Below are 14,695 nucleotides of genomic sequence, written 5' to 3'. Positions count from 1 at the left end.
TTCTGAATGTTCTCTGGCAGTATTCTATATAGAGAGAGAAGAAATCTAAATAGGGTTTGATAGCATTTCACAGAGTTTTTGCTGATACATACATTCTTTCTGAGAGAAATGTGTCAAAATTTTTATATATTCAAAAAAATCCACAAACCTCGCTATTAGATAGCCATATCGGCATAGGAAGTTGCATAAAAGTGGTTAGATGGATGACTATTGGAAGGCTATGTTAGGGGTGGGTAGATGAATCAGTTAGGAAACAGGAAATATGGGGTTCATTGAAGTGAATACACTCATCAGTTTGAATTTTTGTGGAAAGACACTAATCAAAATGACTGAAATGTCCTTTTCTTTTACATTACCTTCTGTCATTTTTGCGAAGGTATGTTGCTACAGTTATCCATCCATTTTACATCGTTTCCAAAACAACCGTGGTATTTACAGTTCCATAGTACCATAAAGTTGAGGAAAGTGCATCTTCTCTTTTAGATTGTACTTGTGACTCTTGCTTGTGCGTTGCCTCATGTTACTTAACATTCAATCTGTAGTTTCTTTTAGTATGGTTTTGTTTTGTTTTTTTTTCTCAGTCTCTCGTTTGTGTCTAAAATTTTTCTCTTGTATCATAGGTAAGCCTCGTGGTATCTCATCTTAAAAAATCACCTTTCCTCTACTTTTCTGTTTTAAAATTAAATGCCATGAATGTGCTATATACAGTCTGTCTGGAGTGCCTCTTCAGTTTCAACCTAGAGATTCTTTAGCTAATTTCTGCCTTTGTGCTTTTCAATTTCTAATAAACAGCATGATTTTGTAACAGATTTCTGCAATGGTGCTCTAATAGATTACCTTACAGGTTTATTGTGTCTTAATTTAGACTAACTTTTTTACATTTGTGCCATTGATGTATGTCCAGTATTATGATATAGTCGGCTCATTTATTCACAACTCTGTAATATGCTTTTTTAGGGTGTTAACATTTAGGTAAAACATTTAATGTTTGTTTTGCACCCAATGTATGTAACTGGCTACTGTTCCATTTTAATAGCTGGATCCATCTTACTGTTAGTTCCTCACAAGAGCATACTATTAAAGGAAATGTCTTGGATGTCCCCAATTTCTGTTCTTTAGTTAATGTCATGGAAAAGTCTATGGAAGCTTTAACTAAATGACTTTAGGATTATGGAACTAGAAATGGTTTAGGAACTGGAAAATGTGTCGCAACTGTTAGCTGGCATTCAGTACACAGGAGCTGTCTAAACCTAGTTTGAAATAAATCCTGCACGCTTCTATAAAGTTAGTGCTGGTCATTTGTGTCAACTGTTTCACTTTGCAGGTTTTTTCCAGATGCACTAGTATTCTGGCTAACGTACAATACTTTAGATAGCGTGGTTTAATTATTTATTTTTACTAGGTTTTGTTGGAATTCCTCAGTTTTCCTTGGTCTGGCCTACCTTAATTTTGCCATACATATATTTAGTGTATGTCAGTACTTCACCTGACCCTCCATAATCAGGCTGTTAAATATTTTCTATCATATGTGAGCAGGCATTTCAGTCACATCTTTTGGTTCTCCTCAAGTTCTAGCTTTGGTCTGTCATAATTAGGTTACTTGGGGACATTAAGGACACCTATTGATCTAAAGAAGTCTTTTGTTTTAAGTAACTCTTCAAAGATCTAGCAGAAAGAGTTTTCTGGTAAAATCAGTTATATCAATATAGGAAATCATTAGGTTAGCAGAAAAATATGGGATACTTTATATTTTGTAGTTCAGCTAAGTTACTCTTCCTTCCTGACTGTTAAGTAATGCTCTTGTGTCATATAGACTGAATTTATTACAGTGTACTGATTTCAGATACTTTTAATCTTTTTTAATTTGTTTTTAAGTACCTTTGCCTATAACATTCTGTGTTGCCTGTCAGAGAAAGGACAGCTCTAAGGCATTAGAAAATGATTCTCAAAATATAGTCAGTGCACCACTTTTTGCAAAGCAGTCTTGTGTCTCTAGCCACTGCCCTTTTTTTTTTTGACTATAAATTCTGTAAAATGTATTAAGAATGATTTTAAATATCTTTGTTATTATTTTTTTTCCCATCTGGTGAACATTTTTTTTTTTTTTTAATATCTCTTCTTGGGAATTAGACGATTTCCTGGGTAAATCTTATGTCTTACTGACATTCACGTAAGGTGTAACCGTTCACTAATGTACAGTTGTGATTTCACTCTTCTGTGAAGCTTGCTAGTTCTGAGATAAATAATTCACAATATTTTTGTCTTTGTTTTTTTCTACTCAGTGTTCCCTCTCTAGCCCTCTGATCTCTATTTTACGTCTTGCATCCCTGCATCTGACTTTCTGTGTCTTTATTAATGGTGACCTGTTTCATCATGTGTAATTCTGTATGTTCTGGAATGTGTACTGCAGTGTGATTAAATGTGGTGCATCTTCTAAAACAGGGTCAGAAATAAGCAGAAACCCCCAAAATAATCCAATACTAACATTAAGCATGAATTTAACCCACATGCATGGCCATAAAAGAAAAGATAGGGAGCCAAAATGAAATTTGGAAGCTATTCTGTGCATCTGTACACAATAGATAAAGCTGTTTCTTTTCATACAGGTGATTTTCATTTTAAATTTCCTGATATTACATACTATAAAAAAATATAAAAATAAGGCCTGTAAATTAGTACATTGATGTTGTTTTTAAAAAACAAACAAACAAAACTTGAGTGTAAGAAGATGACTAGTGTGAGTGTGGATTTTTTGCGCATAGCTTTTAGCTTGGTTTATATTTGAAATATATGTGCTTTGTTATTGCTTTTTTCAAAGCAGGAAAGGTTGGAAAAGTTTATGCAAGTAAAAAGACATGCTATTTGTCTTGTCCTGACAAATGCTGACTACCAAAAATACCCATTAGCTACAGTAGGGGATGTAGCTGCCAGCTAGAAAAAAGCATCTTATTTTTGATGTTCTCCATTCATCTTACTAGGATGTTACCTTTCAGATACTATAATTACAACCACTTAAGTGCTGCTAGTCATAAAACCAGCAAATTGTCATACCAGTATGATCTAGCTAATGAGCTTATATAGTTATAGCTGGAAGTAACTGTGTCTTGATGTTCCATTCATTTGGAAGGACATTATCTAAAAATGCATGGTTTTGATAAATGAACTGTTTGTTTTCCTGTGAGATACTTAGTGATTTCCATAAGAAATTGGCTGATCTGGAACTTGCATTTCTAGACATGATGTAGGCTTTCTTAAATATAATTAAGAAAGATTCGGTAGGCACAGAAATTTCGATGCAAAGTTTAATTTTTAAGAGTCAGAGTAATTCAAAATACCAAGCTATCTGGACTTTGAATTAATTTTGCCTGAAAGACATGATCTCTGATCTGCTTTGAAAATAGACAGAAAGTAATTTATGTTGTCCTAAGTGGATTTTGGGAACCTATGGGAGTAAATTTCTCACAAAGTGTGAGGTAAACAGTTTCCAAATTTAAAAGTAGTGATAGTTTTTCAGAGTTTAACTTCTAAGTGATGTAAGCAAGTGAAAAGGAGAAAGAAGTGTATCATGTAAGTAAAGCTGACAAGAGAAAAAGTAAAATGACTTGTTTCAGTTCCTTGTACTTATAAACATCATTGATAGATTTGGAAATTCTGATTTTCATATTTAATAGGTTTCTTTCGGGTTGAATGGCAGAAATGGATTTTCCAAAAAAATCTCTCAGCTGCAGAAGTGCATTCATGCCTTCTGCACATTATTTTATGGTAGAATAAATAGTCTGAGGGAACACTGGTTATTTTGAGAAAAAAGGACCATCAAAGGAATGAAGGTCTGAAATGAAGAGAGAGAAGAAAATATGCTTAGGTAGTAAAGCTGTAGAGTCATATGTTTCCTTCAGAATCTGTACTATTGTTTCTTATACTACAGGTTTATTTTTCAAACCGAGTTGTTTTTTGGTTTTGTTTGTTTTTGTTTTTTTTAATAAAAAGCTGATTTTGTTTTAAACAGCTTTCAGATGTTTATGTTGAAAAAAAAGGGTAAAAATGGAGGAAACAGGTGGTTAAGTTGTCTTATTCTTGCAAAGTTCTGTTTGTCAGTTAGATGGCTTGTACTGCTACTTGTTACTTAGATATGGTTCTAGAAAATCTTCACGTGTACAGAATCTCTCCTAGAGTGATTCTAGAATGTATGCAATATTCTGGTTTCAGCAAGAACAATTGAGCAACAGCCAGGGATAAGAACTTCTAATATAACCACTGGGTTTTATAGCTAATATGAAAAAAATTCCCACAGAATAATTATTTAAACAACTATAGGAAATGTAGTAGGCATTAGTGGATTCACTGTATTACTTTCCAAGCTATATTAAAAAGGTTAGTTTTATAGGGTCAAACTACTCTATAAAGGACAAAGTGGGTATTTCCTATTCTTGTTTCTTTAATTTCATTGTTTCAATTTTTTTGCCTATTCTCAGTAAGGGATTTTTTTTTTTTCTTTTCTACTTTCTATAAACCGTTGAAGAAGTAAAATAAATCCTGATTGCTAGGTGACTGTTTCTATTAAAAAATGGCATAAAGAAGCAACTGAAACTGTAACATTCTAATGTAAGTTTTATTTTTCTGGAAAAACTTCGTTTAAACTTAAAGTTTCAGTGTTTTCAAATCTATGGATAGTGGCAGGAGGCAGGAGGACAAGAAGCGTAAAAGAATTGTCAGAAGAAAAGAGAGGGTGATATTTATGGCTGAGTTACTGAAATAATACTTCTTCATCTCCTGTATTTATATGGCTATTTGTATTGTAGTTATTTTTAATCCTTTTAATCTCTTCTCCCCTCTCATAGCTTTATAATGAATTGACTTCATGTTTTGAAACTGTTAAAGCAAGTGAAGTTCAACTGCAGCAGCACTGTGCCTCTCTTCAGGATCAGTTGCTTGGAAAAGATCAAAAGATTTGTCAGTTACAAGAGCAACTTCTGCATGCTCATGATGCGTTAAATGCAATACATCAGGATTCTCCAAAATCTGAAGAACACGTAAGTCTACTTCTAGAATAATAACAGTTGTTTTTTCTTGTTTTAAATTTAGCTTCTTTTTAAATTTACCAGTTTTAAAGGGTATTGCAGTTAGTTTGCTTTTGTTTGGTTGGGTTTTTTCTTTTTTTTTTTCTTTTTAAGAAAAATTTTGCAACTCTACTGTTGCTGTTGTTCTGCTGTTGCTACTAGGAGGTACATCACTATTAAATCTGTCCTGGGAAGAAAACTGACTAATCATGTCAGTATTCAACAAGGCTTTTACATTCTCTACTAAAGACACCAAAACTAAAAATAAAACCAAAGTGATTTTGTTCCTGGAAACAAGTTCTTAAAAAAATAGTGGATTTCTGCATTTCCTCTGTGAAAATGAAATGTATTGGTCCTGATTTGTTTCATCATTACTGACCATACAACTAACTTTAGATCATAGGTCTGAAGAAAGTATTACAGTGGAGAGGAATATTGTCTAAAAGTTTCTAAGCTTTAATGGACCATTTGGAACGGTTGTAATAAAATCTGTCACTCTCACTAATAGGCATCCAACTTTACATATGTGCCAGATCTTATATGTACACCCTTAACATTTTTCAAAGGCCGGTTTATGAAATTGAAAGGCTTCGAAATGATCTACCCACAGTGGTAGATCATTGTAAACTCTGTTGCTTAGTTTCTTTCATAGATTTGTCAATGAGATATACTTCTGCATTTCAATTTTCCTTTCCCTGGATTAAGCAGAGAGAGGAAAATAGTTGATATTGCTCATTATGTGCAAAAGTTTACTTAGTGTGGGTAGGTAAGGTAGATCTGTAATCAAGGATTATATTCACGAGCCCAAAGGAGCTTGAATATTAAAACCCCCATAGTGTTTTATTTCTCAAAGTTTGTATAAGTAGTAATCTGCTGTAAAACAGAAAAATCACAATGCAGTATCTGCTGAATATGTTCATGATGGTTGTCTCAAAGTTAATGTTCTGACTTTATCCAGAGCATTACTTAAGTGTTTATCCTAAGATTTTTAAGCCATATTTGTATGATTTATAGTTTCTCTTACATAATGATTTGATAATTTTGTTTCACAAATGATAAAGTACATTCTTTAAGTCTTTCTTGTGGAGTGTTTACCTCTTGATACATTCTTGACCTTTTTCTGAATCTTACAAATAATTTGGGTTTTTTCTTGTAGAAGATTTTGGTAGATTTCTTGAAACAATGTAAATATATAATTAGTCTGAAGCGATTTCTGCTCTAAACACAGCATTAGAATATGGTTTTTGAACGCTCAGACTGTGTTTCTGAATATATTACTCTGCTTTCATAATCTTGTATTGTCCTGAAGTTTTTTGTAGTTTATTTTGTGAGATTTTTTTTTTTTTTTAATCATGAAAGCTTTTATTAAATCTCTGGATTATCTTTCCTGAGGTTAAGAAGGCCTTTCTTTTCTTTGTGAATGTTAAAATGCTTTTGTCCATGTACAACACCTATATCGTCTAACTTTGATATTGTGTGACAGTTTTACAGCCACACCATATGCCATATGGACCTAGTGTAAATATTTGGCACTGGCTTTTTTCTTTATTCTGAATAGCTTAGTAGTATTGGAAAATTTTGTCACTATACTAGCCTCCTACCTTTGCATATTTTTGAACATGGGGTACCACGGATTACTCAAAGTAAGTAAAACTAAGTTTTTATGGCTGTTACTTATTTCTCATAATGAAAGCAATTTTCTTTTTTTTTTTTCACCCCTTAAAATACAGCAGTTGGGTTTCTTTGAGAGCTCCCAGTGTGGAGCTTTGCTGAAATCCATTTCAAACCCAAGTTTCACTTGGATCAGTTTTGTTTATTACATAGAAGAACTTCATAGAATCATCAAATGGTTTGGGTTGGAAGGGACCTTAAAGCTCATCTAGTTCCAAGACCAGGTTGCACAAAGCCCCATCCAGCCTGGTCTTGAACAGTGCCAGAGATGGGGCATCCACAAAAAAGCTTTAGGAAATCTCTGAGGTTAAAAGTAAGACTATTATAGAAGCTAGTGACAGTCGACAATTGGAGACTCAGCTTTATACCTGATTTCCTTTGGATGTTTTGAATGAATGGTATCCAGTGTGGATGAATTGTTACTATTATCTTGTTACTATTCTCTGTCTATGCTCTATTCTCTCTCTATTTTCTGTTCTGCTCTCATGAGACCACATTTGGAGTACTGTGTACAGTTCTGGTGTTCTCAGCACAGGAAGGACATGGAGCTGTTGGAGCAAGTCCAGAGGAGGGCCACGAGGATGATAAGAGGGCTGGAGCACCTCCCATATGAAGACAGGCTGAGAAAGTTTGGGCTGTTCAGCCTGGAGAAGAGAAGGCTGCGTGGAGACCTCAGAGCAGCCTTCCAGTATCTGAAGGTGACCTACCAGGATGCTGGGGAGGGACTCTTCATCAGGGACTGTAGCGATAGGACAAGGGAAAATGGGTTGAAACTGAAACAGGGGAAGTTCAGGCTAGATATAAGGAAGAAGTTCTTTACTGTGAGGGTGGTGAGGCACTGGAGTGGGTTGGCCAAAGAAGTGGCAACTGCTCCAGTCCTGGCAGTGTTCAAGGCCAGGTCAGACAGAGCCTTTGATGACATGGTCTAGTGCAAGGTGTCCCTGCTTGGGGCACGGGGGGTTGGAACTAGATGATCTTAAGGCCTTTACAACCCAAACCATTCTATTATTCTGTGATTTCTTTTGTTGATTTAGTCTGTGTCTCCTTCTTGTGGTGTCTGAACTTGAAGTACATTAAACAGTATACTCAATGCAAATTAGGATCCAAATGTGAGGCAGTCCAAAATTACTTAATGGTGAACGTGGGTACAAATAATTATCTTCCTATGGCCTTCTGTTGGCTTTCTGCTTTTTTTCCATTTTTTGTCTGATCTCAGCATTTTAGACTCTGATACTCTTCCTGTTCCCAGTATGTTTGAAGGTGTGCACTTGTCATGGCTACTCAGAGAGATTTTTCTGTTTTGTTAGTGACTGTGGGTTCAGTCTGACCTTCTGCAGAAATTTATTAGTTGAACATTTATGTGATCTGTCATGAGCTCAGTCAGATATTTACCAATGCTAGTGGAGAAAATATGGTAGGAAGCAAAAGCAGACAACTTACCATAATGAATGTAATTTAGCAAACTAAATGCAGTGTATGAACCTTCATTTTTCAGTAAATTAATCTTAAATCAGGCTGTGATGGGACAAGTGATTAGTGTTGCTGAAGCAACCTCACAGAGAAGGAAATGTGTATAGGTAGCATCCATAGTTACTAGGTTCGTAGGAGAACCAAGATGTTAAGCAGTATGTACTTTGTGCTTAACATGCTTAATATTTTCTTTTGCCTAACCCTCTATTCTGTGATAGCAAATATCCCAAAGTCTGTTAACATGCAGTCTTGCTTTGGTTGAAAGGCCAGGGTATACCTTTTGGGAATGTATCATAAGTTTGCTCATTGTTGGCTGCATATTGATGACAGCCAAATTTCCCATTGCCAGCTTTACCATCTTACATACATGTTAAAAAGGTAATGATTATTGTGTGGTTACACAGCTTGGGTTTCTGCTGTGTATAGGGGAATTACCTATTATTACTTCTGTGACCTATTAGATAACAAGAATCCTGGTCACTTGTGAAGTTATGAAGTTAAATTTGATCAAGAGAACCTCCTAACTTCCTAATTCACTCTGCTGCCTTTTGATTGCAGCATCAAAAGGACAGAATGGATTTGGAATAGAGGCTTAAGTAACAGGGCAACAAAGCAATGTAGGCATCTACTAGTTTTCCATTTGTTAAAACAATCCTTCCTTAAAAAAAAAAAAATTAGTTTAAATGCAGTTGTATTTCTGCTGTGAAGTACTGATTTCTTGAGCATGTTCAGATTTGTGCCTTGCTGAAAGTTCATCCTGTGGGACATACTAGCAGTCTGTTGACAGCACTGATATATCTTCTTAGAGTTTCAACTAGCCTGGAAGATTATACATCAGTGTTGCATACGTTAGCGCATGCTTCTTCCTGGATTTATACTTTTCTTGATGTTGAAATTACATTGTAGTCAGGCAAAGAACGAGTTTTATATTATTTGCCTTATTAGCAATATATTTCAGTTTTCTGACATTAAGGGTAAAATATGCCTCTCTAATATTATTTTAGTCAGCATGGCAGTTGTGTTGGTGAGGGCAAACTTCTGGTTAATTTTATTTTGAGTATTCTGGTAATGTATGTGATGAAGAATTTGAATCTGCTTTACAGTAAATTTCTATTTACAGCTTAGTATGTGTGCATTCAGCAGCTCTCACATGCTTTTTCTCTGATCAGAAAGATTAGGCATCTTAGAACTTGGAAGTCTTTTTAGTAAGATCTATGCTTTTGCTACACAGTAAAAAAGAACAGAACAAAACCATTTTAAATAGTTTTCAAAACATAAGCTTTTGGAGTTTGATTACTTTCATCTCATGTAATTGTTGTTTTGGTTCTGTTTCATTATTGGTGTTCATTTTTAGCTCTGAGATGTATACCATACATTTAGTCCTGCGGTTATTATACCATAACTATTACCCATGTGAATAGTAAATATTTAAATATGTTTACTGAACCGAAGCAGTCATTTCTGTCTTGACTCCTACTTTTCGTACATGTGCAAACATCAAAGACAGTATTAAGAGATGATACTTGATCAAAGAACATTAATTAACAGACATTTAAATCTTTTTATTTGTTACTGTAGCATCTGCCAGGTGTGTGCATTCTGCCTAATATAGAGTTCACTTGTATTTTTATAATAGTATCTTAATATCTCATTATGAAGTTTTTAAAAGTAATTAGATGAGAAAATACCAGTAAAACTACCAAAATAGAAATTGCACACAGATGTAACCCAAGCTTATTAGAAAAAAAAAGAGCTGAATTTTACCTAAGGTAAAAAATTGAGTTTAGAAATATTTATATGAGTAATACATAAATAAAATGTTTCAAGGAAAACTGAACCATTGTTGCCATGCAAAAGTCCTTCAAGTCTTATCAGAGTGTGACTTACTGGTTTTCTAACATCAGTATTTCAGTGATTTCAGTTTATTAGGCTTACATAGTGTAGTCTTCAAAATCCTGATTTTGATTGACAAATAAATGGTAAAAAATTAATTGGAGAGCGTAACTTATTTATTTTAGCAGTTCTAGATTTTGTGCAGTAATATTTAGTACTGCTGAGTGAATATTTAAAGCCCACTTTTGAGGCTTAATTTTCTATTTCTTGTTAATGATATTGCATAACAAGAGGCAGATATCCTGTTAAGATTATGGTAATGTAAATTTTGTTTTATCGATTGGGATAATTTCACTTACTGAAACTAATTCCTAACAAAATGGTTTTTGTATTACACCTATTTATTCTTTACTGTTAGAAAATTTATCCATTTAATTTATTTGCTTTGAAAGTTCTTGGTCTTGCACCCCCTGTGGGTCAAAGCTTGCCAGAAATATCTTCCAGATTTTAGAAGTACTCAAGTTATTAAAAAAAACATTTAAATTGATCACAAAGATCTCAAAGAACAATTTTTTAAGCAACTATCAAATTCTGTAGTAAAAAGGTTTTTGTGTAGGGTAAGATGACATGACATCATACTGAACATACAGAACCATGTAATACTGCAGCACATTGTTTGGGAAGGCAAAACACTTGATCACTATTTGCTTGAAAGCTTGGACTTTGAAGTACAATGGAACTGAAATTGGCCAATTTAGGTAACACGACTTACTGAATAAATAACTAATCTTTAATAATGGAAAATATCAATAACATTTTTCAAATGGTTGTAGTGCCTTAGGCTGCAAACTATAATATATACAGGTATAAACTGTGGCTTGTAAAGATAAATTTTCTCCATATTTAAATATGTTTGCAATAGAAAAGTACCAGTATTTTCTGGTGTTCCTAACACATAGATGAATATAATATAATTTAAACTTTAAGACATGTGATCTTCAATATAGATGATATTTTAATCTTAGTTATATTTTTAATGGCAAATTTAATACAGTAGCTTACAGCTAAAAACTTTTTTAAAAACTAGTATAAGCATGTCTCTGATTCTCAGTCAAAGAGGCAGCAGTAATTTTTTAGTTTCCAAACTTTTTTCTTCTTTTTAGATATCAATGTTGCATGAAACTGTGCTGAAAATGTCTTATATACGTATCTTCTAAACAAGGCGGAAAGGAGAAAACACAGGTCTTTGTTAAAGTAGTATTATTATTTGCCATACCCTTGTCCTCAGAAAAGCTGTGTGGAGTCATAACTAATAGAGTCTGTGAAGGCATTGTTGATGTTGTGGTCACAGTGTGCTACCTCTTGATCACAATAAAATACAGGTTACAGTTGGAGGTGTTTCACTATGACGATCTGGGACTCCACCTGCAATGTTCTAGGGGCCGGTATGCAGGCATGTGTTGTCTATAAAACAAGGAATAGTGGTTTTGTGCAGCTTTTGAAATTAATTTTCAGAAAAAGGAAAGAAATGCAATGTACTGTAGAAAGGTACTGCGTAACTCTTGAAAACTGATCTACATCCTGTTCTAGGGTATTAAAAGGGCAGAAGGAAAAAAATGGATCCAGTTTTGAAGAACAGTTTCATTTGCATTTGGTTTAGTTTGACATTCCATTTATCTATTTTCAATGTACAATAATTGAAAAGGACCAAGATACTGAAAATGTGGCATTTATAATGGAAAGAGCAACTCAACGTTAACTACTCTATAGTGGCACTATTCATGCCGCTATAATAAAACTTAAGAACGTTTAGTGATTTTTTTTCCTACAATTATTCAAAATTACATTACCCTTACTGAAAACTGAATGGCTTTTAGTGGATTAATTAAACTGTAGCTGGTTTGCCATCTGGGTGCTGCTTGTTTAGCTGCTTTCTCACAGAAAGATTTTTCACTAAATAAAGAATATTTTTTTGTTAGAAGACAGCTGCCAGACAGTAATTTTTAAAATAGAAGTGATATATGGACTGTTAATTGTTATCAGGTCAAATTTTGGGTTATTCAGAGGAAACTACTTGGACATTTCTTTCAATTTTTTTCCATTCATCTCTACCACCCCCCATTCCATGTTATAAAATGCATAGACTCTTAAAATATAAAATCTGTTTATAAATATACGAGAAAATAATTATATTTTACAGCAAGATCACCCATGACATTATGTCGGAGTCCAGGGTATAGGCTAGATGCAGAAAAGAAAAAAAAAAAAAGGGGAGGAAAGGGGGAATTAACTAAATCTGATTTTTATGGCTCAAGTGGTTTCATTAAATTAGAGTGCTGTGTGCTACTGTTCATTAATGAACTTGTGCCATATGCTTTAACTGTTCTGGTCAATAGCTGATAAAGAAAGGCTTGTGTTTAAAAAAAAATGGATAAAAATATCTTTGTGATGGGCTTTTATCAAAGGACTTACTTTGAATTCAGTAACTACTACTGAGGCAATATGGCTCGCAATTTGCGACCCAAAGGTAGTCATACATTATTGGAATACAGCCTACTGCGCTTCACATTACACAGATGTGAAGGCCTGATTATAGCTGCTTCATAATTAACAGTGATCCGATTTGTTTTGTGGCATAAATGGTGCATGTGTAGAACATTAGCCATGGCACTCTCATTCAAATTCAACTCAAGGGCTCAGCGGCAGGCGGGTCACGAGCTTCAGGGAGTAGAAGCACAAGCTCCTCCATATGTTCTTGCTGCATCTTACTATGGCTATGAGTGCAAGATAAGTTCCCCAAAGAACCTAATCGTGTTCTGTAATTACAGCGCGGCTTTCTTCTGGCTAGAAATGAGGGAGAAGCTAAAACACTCCCTCATCAGATAATTTGTAAATTACTTTACATGGCGGATGCCTAACTCAGTTGGTTTTCAACTGCTGAAATTATAAATAATTGTAACAGATGTGGCAATATGGCTGGCCTCCAATAAATGAGGCCCTTGATAATTTGGCCGACCCTTTGACAGGCCAATTTAATAAAATGTGAACAAAATCTTCTTGCTAATAATTTATCATCCCTTTTCCCAATAGAATAAATTTAATTACCCTAGCAGTTAACAAGGTCACACCCAGATGCCAAACTCCGCTACAGTTTTGATAATGCAATCAGGAATTGAGAGGTGATGACAGCGTTGTTGTTTTTTTCATTACCTGGCTTCACATAAACACAGGTGGCGTAGCTTTCTTGTCAGTTTTTAATAATTACAGGCTATTATGGAATGCATAGTTAGCAGATTGAAAACCACACTTTAGTGAATTTGTTTGAGTATGATTGAGGTTGTAATGTACAGAGATGATAATGCATAACAAGCACAGTCCCTAGTTTACACCATTAGTGCACAGGTTTGATTTTTACTTGTGATAATAGTGTAATAGTTCAGCAGATAACAAAGTTGCTTTTTTTTGGAGCAGTTTCACCATCAGATGCACATTTATGGGTTTTTTTGCTTTCTAGTACTGAATCTATAACTCAGATAAATCTGCTTTTTAAACTTGCCTACTAACTTCCAGTATGTCAATATGTATTTTAATATATCTTAATACGGTCTACATTTTGGTGTAGTTAGCCAAGTAAAACCTTCCAGTAGCTATGTAACAAGCTTTTTAAAAGTGAAAATGCTGGAGAAGATGCTGTAGAAGTTCTTAAAAAAAAAGCAAACCAAACCAAACCATTATACTTGATAAAAACTTTTATGCCACCTTTGTAAAGTATTGCTTTGTGAAGTATTGCTTCCACAAGTATAGAAGTATACAATACTTTGAAAAGCAATCACTTGGTCTTATCTCTATTTCTAATGTCTGCAGGTTTTTTCTGTCTCCTCCTAGCTGGTGTTTCGGTACTATGCAGTTAGTATTAGCACAGCTTTGTGCTGGGGAAGTTGAGGGGAAGTAGGAGTACACATAAGGCTCTGTTATTAGTTCTGGAGCTCTTAGATACCCATTCCCTTGCCACCTGCTCTCTTTTGCTGGTTCAGGAAAGTCATGCAGAATAGAAGTATGGTGGACCATCGCTGTATTTTCTCCATAGCATTTGGTTGTGTTTGTGATCACTGACAACAGCAGCATTAAAAAGGTGACATTGGATTCCATTCCCTAAGTACAGTGTGAGGGATTCCCCCAGTTGAACAGCGTTGTGGCAAAGATGGTGCTTTGCTTCATCTTGATCAGTGCATCAAGAAAACATCAGGTGTGTCTTACTTTGAGAAAACATCTAAATGTAAAAGGAGTGAGAGTTCTGCTTGGTAGAAATGAATACTTTCTTGATTGACTTTTTTGTTTTGAACATAAGGCTGTTTATTTGGAATAAAGTGTTCCATGTTAAATTGAGTTTCATTATGAACAAAATATGTATCTGTTGTGACATCTTTACTAAAGTATATGATATAAACTAACTTTGGTAAATGAAAAAAGAAACCATTATTCTGTTAACCTCAACTTTGTGATGCAGGTAGAATCTAATCTGAGACAATTAAATGTGAGAGAAAGCTTTCATTTACTGCACTCAACATGTAGGTGAATAGACTGTGAAGAAGGGTCAGCGTGATGTGTACTGAAACTGTTGTCTTGTGGGGATTTTAATTTTAGACATAGGATTCAGAATAGCC

At 34.4% G+C, this 14,695-nt stretch overlaps 1 protein-coding gene across 1 annotated transcript in view; it reads left to right on the top strand.

Moving 5' to 3' along the window:
* The window catches only part of LOC104410651 (centlein-like), a gene marked incomplete at both ends in the record, with an annotated part of 78,335 nt that overhangs the window by 47,255 nt on the left and 16,385 nt on the right, over positions 1-14,695 (top strand). The window contains one exon of the mRNA XM_010020887.1: positions 4,839-5,030. Within this exon, the coding sequence (XP_010019189.1) occupies positions 4,839-5,030 (192 nt within the window). The remainder of the gene's footprint in view (positions 1-4,838; positions 5,031-14,695) is intronic.

This window comes from Nestor notabilis, unplaced genomic scaffold (genome assembly GCF_000696875.1).
Source record: "Nestor notabilis isolate BGI_N333 unplaced genomic scaffold, ASM69687v1 scaffold3268, whole genome shotgun sequence".
NCBI classification, from domain to species: domain Eukaryota; kingdom Metazoa; phylum Chordata; class Aves; order Psittaciformes; family Psittacidae; genus Nestor; species Nestor notabilis.
This window is presented reverse-complemented; position numbering and strand designations above follow the sequence as displayed.